This window comes from Ranitomeya variabilis, chromosome 8 (genome assembly GCF_051348905.1).
Source record: "Ranitomeya variabilis isolate aRanVar5 chromosome 8, aRanVar5.hap1, whole genome shotgun sequence".
Classification (NCBI taxonomy): domain Eukaryota; kingdom Metazoa; phylum Chordata; class Amphibia; order Anura; family Dendrobatidae; genus Ranitomeya; species Ranitomeya variabilis.
Genome location: NC_135239.1, coordinates 165,724,355 through 165,743,966, shown reverse-complemented (window position 1 = coordinate 165,743,966; position 19,612 = coordinate 165,724,355). Strand labels below are relative to the sequence as shown.

The 19,612-nt window shown below is 42.6% G+C and overlaps 2 protein-coding genes across 8 annotated transcripts in view; one reads left to right on the top strand and one right to left on the bottom strand.

Annotated features, from left to right (window-relative positions):
* The window catches only part of CENPP (centromere protein P), a 392,292-nt gene that overhangs the window by 307,880 nt on the left and 64,800 nt on the right, over positions 1-19,612 (top strand). The gene's annotated exons all lie outside the window — the stretch shown is intronic.
* ECM2 (extracellular matrix protein 2) overlaps positions 1-19,612 on the bottom strand; it is a 51,377-nt gene that overhangs the window by 29,547 nt on the left and 2,218 nt on the right. For all 6 annotated transcript variants that reach the window (XM_077276787.1, XM_077276783.1, XM_077276784.1 and 3 more), the window contains exons 2-3: positions 11,258-11,593; positions 4,971-5,159 (exon numbers count right to left, since the gene is read on the bottom strand). In XM_077276787.1, coding sequence (XP_077132902.1) covers positions 4,971-5,159; positions 11,258-11,546 — 478 coding nt within the window. In that variant the 5' untranslated portion in view covers positions 11,547-11,593. The remainder of the gene's footprint in view (positions 1-4,970; positions 5,160-11,257; positions 11,594-19,612) is intronic.

Sequence of the window (19,612 nt, the reverse complement as noted above, 5' to 3'; positions counted from 1 at the left end):
AATTAAGTACGACAGGCCTGCTGCTGCTGCCTGCCAGTACTGATAACAGCAGATTGGCAAGAGTGCTGGGTATCTAACACTGACCGATCAGACATTGATAACCTATCCTAAAGATAGGCCATCAATGCTAAAGTAGTGGACAATCTCTTTAACTTCTATAAAAAAAGCTCTTAGGCTTGCTCTAATTTGTGCAAAAGTCATTGCGCAGGGAGGGGAAAGGATATGAGCTATTGCGGTGTGGCGATGAGTTGTAATGACAATAGGGGACCTTCTGAAGGCACCTGTTGTCGCTACCTTGATCCTCTTCTAAAGCTTGGCTGAGCTTCAAAAGAGGCTGAGATTTATATTTTTTTTTACAAACTTCTGAATGTTTTCATCAATTAAATAAAAAAAAGTGGAATTTGTTATTGCTGTAATCATACTGATGTAGAGGATCACGTTTCTTGGTCATTTTTACCGCGCGAAGAACACCGCAAAAGCAAAACTTAATAAACAATTCTGGAATTGCATGGTTTTCACTATTTCACAGCAATTAGAATTTTTTTCCCGTTATTCAGCATGATACAGTAAAATAAATTGTGTCATTCAAAGATACTACTTGCCCTGCCAAAAAAAACAACTCCTCATACAGCTATGTCAATAGAAAAAAAAATACAGGTTTTGGAAGAAGAGAAAAAAAACGGAAAACGCAAAAACAAAAAACGAAAATATAATCTAGAATTTATTTTTCTGTCCAACATGTGTAATAAAAAGTTATAAAAAAGTTGCATTAACCACAAAAGGGTGCCAATGAAAACTACAGCTTGTTGCACAGAAAAATAAGCCTTTATTCAGTACCGCGAAAGGAAAATTGTTAAAACTTATGATTTTTCAGAATATGGCAACACACGATCAAATTATTTTTCTTTTCAGTTTATTTGTGTAAAAATGATAAAATATTAATAACTTCATCAATTTATTATTGCCATAACCATGCTGACCTGCAGGATAAAGTTAGCACTTTACTTGACCCGCATGGCGAATAGTGTTAACTTTAAAACAGGGTGGAAAAAAAAATGGAAGAATTGCTGATTTATTTATATTCCTCCTTACAAAGAGTGAATTAAAGTTTTAATAAGTTATATCTACATCAAGGTGAGGTCACTGGCAAATATAATTAATCACCTTAAAGGTGAGAAACTTATGGCTTTTAAAATATGACTCTAAAAAAGTTTAAAAAAAAAGAAAACATTAAAAAAAACACTTAGCATTAAGTTTTTTTTGATAAAGGAGTATTCATTTGTTAACCATTTCCATTCCATCAGTCCTTTCTTGCATGCCAAAGTGTGCAGATCTGTATTTTTTGCTATAACTGGAGCGTTTCCCCCCAGGGCTGTTTTAAGTACATACCTACTGTGCTGATATTTGTGGGAAATAATGTAATTTGTAATTATATTGCATACTGGTTAATAATTTTAATAACATACATTAAAGCCAATGTGTTTCTTAGCTTCAGAAACTAAAACTTCACAGAGACCTCAGTGAAGTCTTTTACATTGGCTTTGCATGTATGTAAATGTGCGTTCTGGCACCATGCAAAAATGTTGTGCAAGTGTTAACAGGAATCATAGTGGAAGGTGTTAGACAGTATCTGGTGAAATGCTGATTATACTCTGGATTAATAACACCGCTAATATTTCATGCAAATTGTGTGACTGTTGAAATTATTATATTCACTTGTATTTTCTCTACTACTGTTTCCTTATATTTGCAAATATACGTCGTTCTTTAGAGAGTAACAAAAATTACCGTAGATTTTTTTTAAAATTATTTTTAGGCATATTAATGAGTCTGCAGATCAGGGAGGGCCCCGGTCCTGAGACCTCCACTGATCGCTCAGAAAAGGTCTGAAAAGTGTGCAGCTCGTGATGAAACGGCACACAGCTCGTGCCTTAGAGAGCACACACAGCAGATTATGGATACAATAGAAATCCAAGTAACTCAAACTTACTGTTTAATTGTAAAAAGCTTAAAGGGGAGTTGTGTAACTAACATTTATTTTAATCCTTAATGTCTGCCATAGCCTCTGCCCCCACCCTGAAATGAAGCGGCATAAGTGAAGTCCATGTCAGGTGCTGAGCTAGTCCTTGTTCTACTGAACAAGCGTCGTTTGTCAATTCCAACGTGGGATCTTGTCCCTGTGCAATATTCTTTTTAATGCACACTGACAGTGCACTCCCAATGAGAAGTGATGAGCTGACAAAAGAGTGCACTGAGTGCACATTGTAAGGAGATTACCCAGTGAGAAGAGACCGGGCCTGCCCTCGAAACCGACATCACCACACCTAATGAAGCATTTGTGAAACACTTTGAGTGTGTTTGGTGGGTGAGCCCATTTCATCTTGGCTGGCAGGATGTATACTATTATATCTTTACATTGATTGACTTTTTGCTTCAATACATTTCCCTTGGCATGCCACTCTTATTTTCATTGTGCATGTGTCGTTATGAATTGATTGCGGTTTTTTTCCTTTTTTACTTGGACTGTTATTTCCAGGAGTTTCTTTCCCTTTAGTTCACCCAACAACATATGTCAGTTGTGTCTTCTGTGTTGGGACGATCACAATTATGAACTTTTGTGTCTTTTGCTTTTTTTTTTGCAACAAAAAAAAGTTATTTATTTGATTAAAAAATGTTTGTGTCCTGCACTTTATCATTATAGGCCTCTGCTGTATGCTAGAGCTATTTTTGAATTACTACCCCTCTCTGGGTTATGGTTTTGGTTTATATACTTTTATAGGAATTGCCTAAGAAGAGGCTGTCTTAAAAAGGTTAGAGGGGTAACATCAGCCATAAACCCTGTCTGCTGATTATGCAAATTGTCTCTTCAGAGAGGAAGATGACTTGAACTCTTGTGCCACCTATTGGAAGTAGCAATCCTAACAGTCAATGTCGACCCTTTAACGAGCCTTGTCACATGACTGAGGATAAGAGCCAAATCAAATCTCAATTTGCAGACACTGTGTTTTGGGGTACTGCCCCTCGTCAGTGCAAAGTGGAGATCTGGTTTGGCTGAGTGAGAGGCGTCTGACCGGGATCTATGAAGTATAATTTCTCCTTGTGGAGAGTGACATGTAAAGCATGTCGAGATGAGGAGACTTAAAGCCGCAATGCTCCTCTGGGAAATAAGCAAATTGTCTCTTCAGAGAGGAAGAGGACTAGAACTCTAGTGCCACCTATTGGAAGTAGCAAAGTAGTTAAAGGGTCGACATTGACTGTTAGGATTGCTACTTCCAATAGGTCAACACACCTCATGAAGACAAATAGAAAATCACAGAAACTAAATTAGTAAAATAAAATAATACCTATACTGTGATGCATGTTTACAAGGACATGTTTATGGAAAAAGTCGCAAAACTAGTGCAAAAAACGTTCCAATCAGATTACAGATTCTTAATGACCAGGTGGCCCTTATTGTAGGACTTTTCGCTCTGACTGGCCCTTAGTAGCATTGTCTGTTACAACAATATGCCGCCTTTACGGCCTGGGCCACCTGGTCATTAAGAATCTGTAATCTGATTGGAGCGTGGGGCTTTTTAATTCGTGCACGTTCCCTTCCCTTCTCACCCCTTGAGAAAGGCTACATTGCCGAAACGCGCGTCGGGGAGGACGCTTGTGGACAGTTCCCTGGCTAAATACGGGTAATATTTTCTATGAATATGGTAATTCTATGGTTTCCCTCTCTACCTGGATGCTGGGTGTTATAACAATTTAGGCTAGGTGGCAATTGTGCAATACATGTATGTAGTTATACTTACCTAGTCCTTTGATACATTATATGTCCCTACGGGTGTCCGTTTCAGGCATGTGCTAGGGGGTGTACCCCTTCCTCTTCCTTGTTGTCACCCTTACCTGTTTTCTCAATAAATCTATTTTGGATTACTTAAAATCATATTTGGGAGTTTATAGTCGTGTTTTTCTCTGTGTTTTGTACTTCAAATAGGTGTAACTAGAGTTCTAGTCCTCTTCCTCTCTGAAGAGACAATTTGCATATTTCCCAGAGGAGCATTGCAGCTTTAAGTCTCTTCATCTCGTCATGCTTATCATGTCACTCTCTTCAAGGAGAAGCGATACTTCTTGGATCCCGGTCAGACGCCTCTCAATCAGCCAAACCAGATCTCCACTTTGCACTGACAAGGGGCAGTACCCCGAAACACAGTGTCTACAAATTGAGATTTGGTTTGGCTCTTATCCTAAGACATGTGACAAGGCTCGTTAAAGGGTCGACATTGACTCTTAGAATTGCTACTTCCAATAGGGGGCACTAGAGTCCTAGTCCTCTTCCTCTCTGAAAAGACAATTTGCATATTTCCCAGAGGAGCATTGTGGCTTTAAGTCTCCTCGACGTGCTTAACATGTCACTCTCCGCAAGGAGAAACGATACTTCTTGGATCCCTGTCTGCTGATTATGCGCGGTGTCCTGCTCCCGACACTTTCCTAAACAGCTGGTTTTGCCATACAAATTGCATATGAGTTCTGGACCTGGAATACCCAGGGACAGGGGCATAACTATAAGCAGGGTTGAAGTTGCACCAGGATCCAAATAATGAGACCACTAATGTTACCAATATGAGTAATACTAATAAATCTCTGTGACAGTTGAGGATCTCGTTGGAAATTTCACATTGGGGCTGACAAGTTTCAAGTCTCGTCACTGCCCAGAGTCTGTATTTTTACATTATTGTCTAGTACCTAACAGAGGTTAACATGCACAATATGAAGTGTTGCCTTTCATTTCAGAAAAAAATATAATTTTTTATTACTAAATTATATTTCTTTACTATTATCAATAAAACATCATTTTCTTTGTTTTGCTATTGTGAGGTGAGACTTCTCGTACAATGAAGTTTTATTGTTAGATGTTAGAATTCAGTCATGTTATATAGTGCAAAAGAGGGTCACCTTCTGTAAGATATTGAATTATTCCATACCAGTCTGACTGCACACTGGGCAGCATTCACCAGCGGGAATCTCCGTCTTTGGACAGGTAAGAGGGGGGCAGACCGTCTCATCACAAATCTCATTCCCATTGGAACACATGCAGGTCAGGCATGGCTTAGGAGACCACACTGCCTTATCGTACATTGCTATGCCATTTACCATGCAGTGACCTTTCTTTACTGCAAAACAGAAAAAATAAAATTATTGCTTGTAAGACAGAAATTTGTGGATGTTTTCAATTGCAGATTTGTTATTTGGATTGCATCTTTACTAGTGATTTCATGTTATAAGGCAACATTCTTGGTGTATAAATAGTGTTTCCAATCTGGATTCATAGGTCTGCTAAGACAGATTTAAGGAATATCTCCATTTGGAGTGGTGAAATGACAACAAATAGGTAGCGATATAGGATTATTTCAACTCAACCATTGATCAGATCTGGAGCCAAAAACGGGTTTTAAGTCCTTTGTGAATGAGACTGTAGTTTGCATGCCTGACCACTACTCCGGTCACTTTACTAAGTCTTTAAGAGCAGTAACATGCATGTGTGACTACCCACCCATAGACAGTGTGTGATCGAATGGAGGTGTCAGGATTCAAACCTAGCAGCTCCTGTGCACCAGTCGGCAGCTCTTCCTTCTGAGCTTTTCAGCTCACTGGACAGTTCCATGCTTATCCAAATACTTGAACCTATGTTGTTGCTGATGTCTCCTCCTGAGTTTCCTGTTGGTCACCACCCTGAGTTCCTGATTGGCTCATTCTGATTGCACACCCTATTTAAACCTGGCCTTGCTCTCAGCTCTTTCCGTGATTATTGAGCTACCTGTGTCATGATATGTACTTTTGTCCTGTCCTGTATTTGAATAATATGCCATTTGATGTATGTAACTGTTCTCTGGTTTCTGTTAGCTGTAATTTATGTATTTTCTTGTGCTGGGAGTTCACCTGTAACAATATGTCTCCTTCCCCCAATTCTTGCAGCCCTAAGCTATAATGTAATTAAGCTTTGTCATCATCACTAGTGAAAGAATAGCTATTCTTCTTCACAGCAGGTGGCTAGTCAAATGTACATACTACATAGACTAAGTGGAGCCAACCAGTCTAGAATCTTCTGATGGACCCAACCATTGAATAGAAGGTGTGACCCCTACCCCCCTTCATGGGCGGATCCCAGGAGCTCAGACAATCCATTCTTATTTTGAGATCAGATGTGAGTTGATCCTTGAAGGAGAAGGAGTGGGGATTCTTAGCTGAGGCAAGACCCCACGTCCATCTGGGACTGCGGAAGCGAACGGGGCGAGACTTGAGCTGAGGACATATCTCGTCGTTCGTGGGATTGTTTTGGTATCCCTTCGACTCGTGGGGACTATTGCTTTGTTAGCTGGCACAAGGATTATCGGGAGGTGCCCCCGAACCTGTTCCGTTGGACTAATTGTGGACTCTGTAGATCTACCTGCATGTGTTGTTCCAGCATTCTTGATAATAAATCTGTGGAATCATCCCTTGGCCTGTTGTCCCTTCTTGCTCTGCCGTACACCCGGTCACAACCTGCCTTTAGTCAAGCTTCCTTCCACCTGCTATTTCTTCAAACGACACTGCTGCTCCTGGTAAATAACCTCTGGATTCCTGCTTATTCCTTCAAACGACACTGCTGCTCCTGGTAAACGACCTCTGGCTTCCTTGACTACGATTCCTGCTTATTCCTTCAAACTACATTGCTGTTCCTGTGTATCGACTCCTTGGCTATCCCAAACTACGATATCTGCCGGTGCTGTCCCTAGTGGTTGCAATATCACTACTCCAACCAGGTCAGTCAGTAATAGGAGAGGTGGACATGCATGCTCATCATTGGCATCCAAGATACAGGACCCCGTTCTCGTAATCGGTGGGAGAACCAGCGGTTAGACACCCCCTAATTCTAAATGTATCATTGGCTCTGTGGATACATAATAAATTATGTAAATGGGTTAATCCTTTTATGCAGTATTGTACAGTACATTAGTAAAACAAGCCGACATGTACTGTATTTCTTCCCAGTTTTGTAACAGCTGTTGACTGTGACCAATTATAGCTCATTGTTCTATTTGTAACCAAAGATATGCCTTTTATTTTGTTTTGCTTATTGAGGGTTTTGTGGTAGGTCGCACTAGTTTGTATTTATAGCCTCTCTTAATGGCATTAATTAATATACAGCATGATGATAAAATGGTTTTCATTATTTTTTCACTTTAACCCTCTGTTGCTAATGCGTTTACTGTTAAAATGACCTGATTGGGAGGCTAAGTAGCTTTACTTTTCTCCTGTACCATCAGTGTTTTGTATGTGTGTGCTCTGCGGAAAGTGGGAAACACACCCATTGCAATGTGCTTTCTCTAAACACACTAAAACTAGCATCATACACAAGAAATGAATTACCTGTGTTTCCAAAATGGTGTAATTAAGGCATTTTGGGTTAAGAGGAGGAAAACCCGAGGATTTGCACACATTTCTAAATTTTGAAAAGTCAGGATAAAGTTGTTCATCTAAAACTTACCAAAGATTGACATTGGTATTGGCAATGTGGTCTCATGAAGACAATAACAAAAAGTTACTTCAGACCCCTTCTCTGACCCAAATTGGAAAGCCGCTAAATAAAGAGCAGACTTTGGATATTCTAGATTTAGAGCAACGAGAATAACAAGATATCTTATCTAAAACTAAACTTATGATTTTGGAAGAATTATATAATGCAGTATACAACTACACTATAGCTTTATAATAAAATGTAACATTGTAACGCTAAACTGTCATTCTTGAGGTCTTTAAAGGGGTGTTTCACTATCTAGAATATTCTTTCTAAATATCTATCTTTACACCTAAATCACTTTTTTAATTATCTTTTTTTTATGAAATACCCTACACTTTTCTTTATCTAAATAATCTCTAAACTTGTTTTTTTACTGCACCTCCAGTGACGTTTTGTTTGAGAGGAGTCTCAAACAGGACACCACAGAAGGCTGGGGCTGCACTCACTCCCCTCAGCTTCTCTTGCCTTGTGAAACAGGACATCACCCGGTGACAGCGCAGCAGTTACTTATTGCAGTTTCTTGCATCGCCGCCCTCTAAAGATGTCCTGGATTCATGGTGATAAAAGCTGTGGGAGAGGTGAGTGCAGCGCTGGCTCTCTTTTTCTGTCTCTGCCGCATCTTTTAACTGTGAAACAAGACATCGTCAGGGGTTGGCGATAGGAGCAGTGAGTGATTCGAGCACCAACCCACATCTTCTAGCAATCGCCCTCAAATGAATTGTCATCAGGGGGAAATGATAGACGCAGTGTGAGTGACGCCAATGCCACCCAACAGTTTTTAGTTGACATTCTTCATCCAAAATATCCTTTAACTCTGTTATAAGAGTTTTTCATTGGCGCAAATCCTTGTAGCTTAACAAGTGTTAAAATAGGTGACTGCTGTTGATAACTCTGGACAGGCTGGAGCGCTCCCTGATTTTTAATAAGAGTCAAGATTTAAAATCTAAGTGCTGGGAGTTATTCGATAGTGCACCACAATCTGCAGTGCCGAACACTGGATATTTTAAACCGATAATGAATTGATCAGATTTCCCGTTTTTAGCTAGCTATGCAATTTACAATTGGCAACTCGCCATAAATAGTTTGAGCAATTGGTCATTTGAAGTATATAAGGCAATTCTGAAGTCATCTAGCCCCATGCCTTACATTACTGCTGCCCAATTTATGAATTAGCCTATGGAAGCTAACCAAGTTACTAACGTTTGCTTCCTTGTATTTCCCATTGCATTCTCCAACCACAGAGCACACTTAATGTGATTTTTAGGTTACTCAACTCTGTCACAATTGCCATCCTATAATTTGCTAGCAACTGTTCTTAGAGATTTTTGTTGAAGTCATCATTGTGCTATGAAATATATTCTTAATTAGGCCCTATAAACTGTTATGTGGCTTTGTAAATTAGAGTTTGCTTCTCTTTTTAATGGAAGACAGGAAAGATTCCTAAACCTTTAAATGGCAGTACAACATAATAATAATAATAATATAGTATAATCAACCACTTTTAACATTTAATAGAATCATAAATTGTCCAAAAGAGTAGAGTGAAGCAGATTTATATGACTAACTTTATTGTTGCTATATACACAAATTGCCTATGTGTTTGCTTCCTTTTAAAAAATGGAAGCTGTCAGCAAAAGCTGCTTAAGGGGGTGCTCCAAAGATAATATTGATTTTAATCGTAAATGCCTGTCCATTTAATGTAATAATCGAATAGCTTTTCTAATCTGTTGAGGGCTGAGCAAGTTCCTGCAGTGTGCAAGTGCCGGCCTCTCTGACTTTTCCTGGCGCCTGCACACTGCAGGACTTTTCTCTGCCCTCAACAGGGCAGGTAAGTATGCCTGTGCAGGAGCGCGATGCTGGGGAACCCCTGTCGATGACGCACGGACATGTCATCCACATGAAGCAAGCAGGAGGACCGCATCACAAGTAGACGGGAAGTGCCGGACCAGAACCTGCGACACCCATCAGAACGGACCGCCCCCAGGTGAGTATAATAAAAACTATTTTTCTTCTCTTGCAGGTCAGGTTGGGGCAGATATACAGCCTTATAGAATGCTGTATATCAACCCTGAATGAGGTGCCGTAACTCATATCGGCCAAACCTGGTGACAGGTTCCCTTTAATTAAAAAGCCCTTGCTGTTCCCTTTATAATATATCTAACAGCTTTACTTTTTTTACCTACTTCTGTTTTGAAAGATATCTGTGTGGGGGCGGGACTAGTCTGTTTTTTTTTTTTGCCTTTTCCTTAAAAGGGATATCTGCACTAACAGGCAAGTAATTGCAGTTTACCTGTCTGTCGTACACGGTGCCATGTTTGCCCCGGCACAGAGCAGTCATAGACCGCTCCTGCCAGAGATTCATAAGCCTCCGCTGACGTCCCATCTACAGAGTGGAGGCTTCTTTTCCGGTCTGCTGGGTAGATGGGGCGGGACTTCCGATGCCATTCTGATTGACAGCTGGACTCCCGCTGCCTAATTGGGGGAGCCGGCTGTCAATCAGAATTACCTCAGAAGTCCCACCCTGTCACATCAGCAGAGGCAGCTGAATTCCCAGCCAGAGTATCTGTGACCACTCTGTTGCGGGGAAGAACGGCATTGTGTACAACATGCAGGTAAGTTGCAATTACCTGCCTGTTAGTGCTTAGGTACATTTTTTTTGTGTAAAGTCCCAGATATCCCCTTTAAATGCGCATGATAGTGCACTCTTGCTGGCTCATCACTTCTCATTAGAGCTGGCTAAGGAGCGCACTGTCACTGTGGATTGAAAGCAATACTGCACAGTAACAAGATCCTACTGAGCATATATTGGAATTGATAACCGGTGCATTCTCAGTAGAACAGGGACTAACCCAGCCCCTGAAAAGGAGGTCACTGATGACGGTTCTGTTTCGGAGTGGGAAAGAGGCTGAAGTAGTGGCCACAGCTTGTGCCCCCCTGATGCTGTCCCATTTAAGTATCCCAGCATGCAATGGGAATTCTCAAACAAAACGTCATCAAGCAAAGTAGGTTAAAAAAAAAGCATTTAGAGAGAGTAGAGAGGGAATTGTAAGGACTTGTTAATTAAAGTATATTAAAAAAGAGATTAGATTATTACAATACATAGCCAGGCATTTAGGATTAAAATAAATATTAGTCTCAAACCACCCCTTTAAGGGAATTCACCATTTTTTATAGAATATGTATCTTTTTCCAACTAATCTTTTTTTTAATTGCTCCTTCCTCTTAGTAATAAATGACAGGCTGTAGGGGAGAGGCATAGACGTTGGGAAAACTCTGTCTAGATTCATTACAGAATGGAAAAAAAGTAGTTGCGATCTTGTCACATTATGTCGTTCACTTGATTTACATGTATAGTGCAAACATACATTGTTTGTGCCATTGTTGAGAGAGATCTGGTTGCAATCTGAACTCTCCAACTTACAATCAGTAGATTGGGGGGACTTAACGCATGACTGCATTGACCAGCTTTATACTGGGGTTCTTTGTAGTTTGCAATTATAGACAAGCATAGGTCTGCCCAGGAGCTGTATACACATATCAGTCAGATACCTTTTATCAAAGTTCTTTGTAAAGTTGCAATTGTTTTCTTTTTAACGGCAAACCTTTAGTGAGTAAAGTAAAATTTTAATACAAGAATGAGCTCAAATGATAAAAAGACAGGATAATCTTGCTGAATTATTATTACATTTGCTCCCTTTAATCACATCATACCTGGTATAATGTTGTAGCTTGGGGCTTGTTCACTGATCCCTAGAACCGCTTGTAGGATGTGCACTATGGTATCATCTCCATTGTACAATGGGACATTCGATGTAGGAAGCGGAATCGATAGTGGTTGGAGCAGCTTTTGCCTTCTGTTAGAATTTCTTATCGGCACTCTTCTACGCCTTTGCTGATTTCTCTGCTTTTGATGTTTTGGGGTGGAGGGATCTTCTTCTTGAGCCCATCCAGTGGACAGCAAAATCACTAGAATTATGGACACCAGTGTGTAGGTCCTCATCTTCTGTTTGTCACAGTTTAGGTCCACAGCAATAAAGTAATTATGTCCTAGGAATAAATATACAGAAATGAAAACTCATTGGTAATATCTTAATATTTTACCAACTTTATGAGCGCCCATGGGTTGCAGTAAGTAGATGTTAGTGTCATAGAGATATTTAACACTATACATGGTTCTGGAGTTCTTCTTTTCAACACACCCCATTTATAGTTGGCACATGTAATTGTAAATTTCATGTTATATTAATTTGTATTTAACCCAATATAACTAATATTAAAGTGTTATTCTCAAGTTGTCTCTTGAACGGCACACAACTTTCTCTCCTCGAGTGACAGTTCTGGTGAGTAGCAGAGCTGTAGTTTTAATAGAACTATAAAGTTTATCACAAGTTCTGCTGTAACACATTCAGCAATCAGATGTTTGTTCTGGAGTCTACACTTCTATCACTGTACTTACACACGGAGATAACAGTATATTTCAACAAGCTCACGTCTTAGTGAGAGCCATGATTTGGAGAGAACTGAACTGAATGCTGCCAATGGTGGTGGCTGTTGATTTTTGCAAGATTTCTAACAGGAGCTGAGAAGAAGGGTGAGGGAGGTGAGCAGCTGACTACTGTATAGAAATTGATGGGTTGCAGAGAGCTTACTGGTATGGTAGACGTTAAACCCTCTCCTAAAATGTTATTACTGTGCACATTCAGCCAGGGTCTGGGCAGGCACTGTTGGCCGAACGCCATGGAAACCAGCTGTACACTATGAAAGATAAAAGCTTTAATTTAAAGACAGCAGATAGTAAAAGCAAGTTAACTGCAAAAGTGATTATTTTATTTTTTTTTTTTTTGAAAGCCCCCCCTACAGTGGGCAGCCCCAGACATATCAGGCAGCAGTCAGCTCAGCCCTGGGTGCAGAGGGGGGAGGAGTGATATCAGAACGAGCTCACTGACAGATCCTCCGTTACCTCATTTCACAGTCAACAATATTGTAACCCTTAAGGTTTTACATGAGCTTTGATATCACCATGTATTGATAATGTACAGCTTCAACACCGGTCAGAGCTGCCTACATCCACATTCACACCAACATGAAACTATAATCCTAATCCATCATAGCTTCAGCAAGGGGGGAGACATCCTCACACAAAAAAGCAACTTCTAAGTCCAAAATCAGTCAGTGTATGACCCCGGTACAAGCCATCACAACTATTCCTCTGATGAAGATGAAGAGGGAACATCATACATGCTGTCTAGTACTAGAAAAGAAACCCACAGGCACCAAGAATGCAGGGGCAGATAGAGGCACCACCATTACACTATGTGCACTGCACTTCAAGTCAGGTGACAATAGTCCAGACCCAGGGATGCATCCCATGCCATTTTACCGAAGAAAGTAGCAGAAGCAGCAAACATATGCAGCCAGCTGGAATGATCTCTGGGCCATGAATGAAAATAGAAGCAGGTGATGCACTCTGGCCAATCATGAAGGAACAATTCAAACTTCCAGCAGAATCAGACGTACATGCTTGGAAGTCAGGGCCACAGCTAATTGAACAACTCAGAGAGTGGGCCAAAGGCAGGCTGGCCGGACAGGCCCTCAGCTTACATGACATGAGCCAAGAAAAGACAGAGTCTGTAAAGAAGTTTCATTGCAGAGTAATGCAAGTATCCCAAGACTTGGGCTTTACCATTCATGACCAGATACACAGGCCTTTGGGCATGGACTGAGACAGCCAATCAGGAAACCACTGATAGTGGCTAGGCCTAGGAACAGGTCAATAGCAGTGGACTGACCCAGAAAAAATGTTTTATGTGCGCCTAGGAGACTGTTTATTGCCGATTGTCACCAAAACTGCCGCCATTATAGCACCACAAAGAGCGCGAAGAAGGAAACGGGTGCCGTGCTGCTGAGAACGCTCGAAGGGGAGCCAGAGGTGAAGACGCTGCAAAGTGCCGACCAACACACCACCAGAAGAACCGCTGCAGACTCCAGAGAGGAGACACCGACCTCAATAAGGTTAGCAAAGGGGAGAAGCTATGTCGGAGCAGGAGGAAGAAGTGATGGCAGATGCAGCCACAGCCCCTGTAACGCCCCAAGACCTTGGGTTGGATGCAGCCGCCGGTCTCATGGCACCCCGGGCCTCGCCACGAATGCACCTGCAGGCCCCGTCTTACCACCGCAGCTTCAATCAGCAGGCCGGACCCCGCTGCCGCTACAGTACCCATCATGCCGTTGTCCACAGTAGCCAAAGGGATTGAGTCCCAACCAGGGGTGCAGAAGACAGCCCCTCTCATGGTGACCACTGACCTGAAAGCGCAACCACCCTACAAAGACAGAAAAAGTGTCAAGTGTTACATCTGTGGCAAGTTTGGCCATTTCCAGAACCAGTGCAAAGCACTCACGCCCCCGAAGAGACTGGACCCATGCAATCCAAGAGTTGGTCCAGAGAAACAGGTCAAGGAGGAAGTGCAGAAAGCAGTGAAGTACCCCGTCCATAGGACAGAGGCAAGCAAGCCAGGTCTGCAAGACACTACGCTCCTGACATGTAAAACTTCATCTGCAAGACCAGTACCTCAAATTACCCTTTAAAGTGGATGGCGTTGTCAGATCCAAAGTGGTGCAGCCAGAAGTGTGATGACACCTGTGGAACTCGCTCATCCCACCTGCCTATCAGAATCCTCTGTGTCTCGCATGGGCATTGATGGTCAAGTCAGACATTCTCAGCTTACAAAGCCACTGAGCGTGTGCACTCAGCCGGGACACTCTATCCTGTCCCAGTTTGTGGTGTAAAGGACCTGCCACTCAACCTGCTGGGAGCGAACCTACTGCAGAAGCTGAAGGCAACCACAGTGTTCCAGGAAGATGGGACAGTGACACTTTCTTCATCCCTGACCCAAGAAGAGTCATGCTGGCGGCCCTACAAGAACATTAACCAACCAATGAGGCCTACCCAAGGAGGTACTGGACGTAGTACCAGAAAGTCTATGGTCTAAGGGACCCCAGCACGTGAGAAAACCTCAAGTTGCCCCAGTACGGGTGTCACTCAAGACAGATACCCCGTACCCTCGTAAGGCCCAGGCCAGGCCTAGAGTCAAGCTGCCTCTTACCGACTGAAGGTCTACCTGGAAATAGGAATCATTGTTCCTCGCAAATCGCCTTGCAATACCCCGCTTTTCCCCGTCAAGAAAAAGACTGTAAAAGGAGCGCCAGCCAAGTTCAGAATGGTATATAACCTGAGAGCTGTGAATGACGCCACAGTGTTTGAAACTGCAATTATGCCGAATCCGCACACTCTGCTCTCGAATGTGCCTGCCACAGCAAAAGTGTTCACAGTGACCGACCTGGCGAAGGTTTTCTTCAGTGTTCCCCCTCATCCGGAAGACCAGTTCCTGTTTGCCTTAATGCACCAGGGGGGACACCACACATGGACAGTGATGCCACAGTGGGCCCAGAACAGCCCTTCACAGTTCACCAAAGCAATGTCCACAGTTCTCACCAACTGAGTCACAGAACAAGCAGAAGTAACCCTGCTACAATACATGGACAATCTACTCCTTTGTGCAGTTGACTTTGACACGTGTAAAGCCCATTCCTTGTATCTCCTACTCTACCTGGCGGAGCAGCACTGCAAGATCTCAAAGAACAAAGTCCAGTGGTGTCTGAAGCAAGTTACGTTCCAGAGACACTGTATTGCTCACCAGGCGAAACACCTGACAGATGACCGGAAGACCACAGTGGAGAAGATGGTCCCTCCGACAACTCCAAAGGTGCTACAGGCCTTCCTTGGTCTAGTTTCATATTGCAGAGCCTGGATCCCTGATGCTTCCGTCCTAATGCAGCCTCAGTGTGAATACGTCAGTGTGACCCCGTTCCTCCAGACAGATGTGGCCTTCAGTTCGTTCAAGAAGTTAAAAGGCTCTGTAGTCTCAGCGCCAGCACTAGGCCTATCTGACTACAAGAAGCCATTCCGTCTCTACTTGATGAGAAGAGAAGGCCTTGCTACTGGAGTCCTGACACAGCTTCAGGGGGGAAAACAGAGACTTTCGGACTACTTTTCAGCTTGCCTGGATCCAGTTGCAAGGGGAGCCTCTTCCTCCCGCATGAGAGCAGCAGTTGCAGCACACGCCCTCCTGGACAGGACTACTGACATCAGTGGAAAAACCATTGGAAATCCTGGCTCTGCATGACATCTCAGCAATCCTCAACCAAACCCAGCTAAAACATCTCTCCACCGCCAGGCATCTTCGCCTCCAGTGCTCTCTACTCCTGCCCAACAATGTCACCATCTCCAAATGCACAGTCCTCAATCCGCCCACTCTACTCCCACTCCCAAGGGGGGATACAGATACGGATCCTCAGATAAAAAGTCTGATCAAAATCGGCATGATACCTTCTGCAGGGATCTGAATTTGCTCCGGACGGATGACCATGATTGCTTCAGCATCATGCAACAGGAAACAGCAGGACTACCCAAGGTGGCAGAAGAGCCACTGACCAACCCAGAGTTGATCCTCTATGTGGATGGCTCCAGATTTGCAGATGATGAAGGAAGATTCCACACGGGAGGTGCAGCGACCAGCAATCAAGAGATCCTGTGGTCCAGAAGTCTGCCGCCCAGTCTGTCAGCCCAGGAAGCAGAACTGATAGCGCTGATGAAGGCCTACCAGATGGCAGAAGACAAGACTGAGAAAATGTATACCGATTCAAGGTACTTGCATGGCATAGCACACGACTTCGGACCCATCTGGGCTGCAAGGGACTTCATCACAGCAAGCGGAACAACCGTGAAGCATCAATGGAGCCATTAAGGACCTGCTGAACACACTTCAACTTCCAAAAGTGGTGACAATGCTAAAAGTCAAAGCGCATGGAAAACTGAACACAGTAGGGGCACGAGGCAACAACATGGCGGATATGGCAGCCAAAGAAACAGTCAAGGAAAGACAATATGGACAAGTGGAAGAGGTCGTAGAGCCGGACGGCTACTACAGGACGGCTGAAGACAGGAAACCTGACAAGATGACATCCTGGGATCTGCTCAAAAAAGTTGCAAGAGCAAGCCCCAAAGGACAAGATGGAATGTTGGATGCAGAAGAGAGCAACACATGAAGAAGGAAGGGTATACTCAATGGACTACAAACCCTGTTTACCCCGAAGCATGTACCCTATGGTGGTCCAGTGGGCACATGGGCCCACACACAGATTAAAGACACAGATGAATGATCCGATTGGTGCTTACTGGTTCGCTCCAGAAATCTCCAATCTAACAGCCAAGTTCATAAACAGCTGTCTGACCTGTGGCAAATGCAACCCTGGAAGAATGAAGAAAGTTCCCACACATCGTCTTGCCAGACCACTGTACCCCTTCCAGAGGATCCAGATAGACCACATCCAGATGCCGCCAAGTGGAGGATTCGAATATGTCCTTGTGGTCGTGGACGTGTTCTCAGGATGGCCAGAAGCTTTCCCAGTGAGGAACCAGTCAGCAAAGACTACTGCAAAAAAGCTACTCTCAGAGATGAGATATGCAGCCATGGGGTCCCAGAAGTGATAGAGAGTGACCAGGGACCTGCATTCACAGCAAACCTCACATGAGAGATCTAGTCAGCAGTAGGGTCAGACTTAGGCCTACACACACCCAATCACACTACTCAGTGTTCAGGCACACTCCCAGAGGCCCAGGAAAGCTGTCACCATATGAAATTTTGTTTGTGTCTAGTCCCAGGTTAGGGGTATCCTTTCCCTTAGCAGCTGATTATGTAATATGATACTTTGTCTGCTTATGTAATTGAAATCACCAAGAAACTTGCTAACATCCATTCTCGAGTTTTTTCTTCATTGCCAGATCCAGATTCAGTGTCCGGTATGCACTCCTAGAAGCCAGGAGATTGGGTGTTGGTGAAAAAGCTTGTAAGGAGAACACCACTCGATCCCAGATTTGATGGTCCTGCTCAAGTGCTGCTGATGACACCAAACTCTGTGAAACTGGAGGGAAGACTCGCTTGGATCTACTCATCGCATGGCAAGAAAGCTCCCCTACCAGAAGATGACACCCAAGCCAGAATGATGTCGTGGATGCCCTGCCTGACCGAACAGATGACCTCCCTGATAAAGACTACACATCGCTCACTACACATGCTATTGACTAAGAGACTGATTGCAACGAACCCCCGTTAGGGACAGATCTCCTGACCGCCCATTTGCGAAAAGTCTGTATGGAGTGGGGCACAGGCGTTAGGCTTGTGTCAGTTCGCCAACAGCACAAAAGAGTTGCAGCGCTTTGGGACAGGAGGCTAGGATTAGGGCAAGTGATATCTAAGGGGGGCTTGTGATAGAAATATATATATCATGTAGATCTCACTTGCATGTATACTCCTCTATAATCAAATATATACTTATATGCTCACAGCTAATATATACATTATACTAAATGGTTTAAAATGGCTGACACAAACTGAACTAATATAAACCAGACAGATCATATGGGGTTTTCCATCCCTAAAAGCAGAATGATGTCAGATGTCTGATGACTGCTGATCAGATGTCTCAGCTTAATCAGCAGTCATATGAGCATTAATCACAATATTCTATATATGTTTAGATAACCAATGACAGAGGAGCTAGACAATATGATAATTAACTAACCACCCCTGACAACCCCTAACCACTCCTTTCTATGTGAAAATATAAAACTATGTATGTACAATAAAATTCAGTATTGATGGAATGTTGTTCTGACACAATGGTGTTGCAGTCTCATTCCTTTGAGCGCTCAAAATACTCAGTCTAATTGGGAGCGGCCACAGCACACACAGGGATATATTTATCCAACCCTAATATTTCCATAACAATGCTATCCAACTAACCAAAGCAGTTTTATAACTTGAAAATATCTCTTTAAGCACGGACCATTTTTTATGCTTTGTCCCGGTTTATATGTTTTCAATAGACTCAATATTTAATAAAATTTTATTTTTTCTTAAGCAAACTACTAGGGTCTCAACCAGTGACCTATAGCCTAGATGCAGCTCTCTTGTACATTATCTGTAGGCCAGTATAAACGGTGCATGTATTTTGGCTTAATGAAGTGCAAGGTCAGGAAATTCTGGGATGTCAGCCAGAGGTCTTGGGAATCTAAACAGCATTAGGATATTGGGCTGCACTACTCATAAAAATGTCATATAGTACAAGACATTTCCAAACCGTGAGCGAAAGATGCCTTTAACTTCAATCTGGTCTACTTGGTTTCCATTTACATCCATTTCTCCTGTCAGAAGTGGCAGAGCCCCTGGCAGAGGCTCACAGCACTAATCTGAACAGAGGAGTACATAAAACGGATCCATAACTGGTATAGATGGTATAGACAATGCAAATTTCCATGCTAAATACCATATTTCAAGCCGTTACATATGCAGAGTTTGATTTGTTTGCCCTATTTAGAAGGCACTTTGAGACATGGACAGTTGAGGTTCAGGTAAGGGGCAGTTTAGACCCCTAGTATATAATATATAGCACCCTAGCATTTGTGAAATAATGCAGAATGCACAAATCCATAGTACGATCCTCAGTATATTAGGCACAAGCCCATGAGCTGCTATGGTATACTTTTCTTACCTGGCCAGTTTAGGGACAGTTGCCACATTTTAGAACATACATGAAACCAATGTTCATATTCTAATGTCAAAATGTAAATATTGCTTTTACAAGAGTGTCTCAAGATGTTTTACGAGGAGAGGCAGGTGCTCATTATGACAAATACTAATGTTGTGTGAGGATTGATATCATGTTGGGTTAAATGTGGTAAAGGAGCTGTTTGTCCGGAGACATTTATCGATATACAAAAAAAAATAAAAAATAAAAAAGGTTGCGCAGAGTATATGTGCTAGTACAGATTTCCTGCAGCACTACCAAACAAACCTCCACTAACGGTTTGTAGAATAATACAAATATCAGTAATAGTATACTACCAAGTGTATACAGGTACGCGCAGAGAATAGCACAATCATATAAAAACTATAAGCCTCCTTCACTGGATAGTGACCTATTGTTACGGTGTCCAACCATACAGTG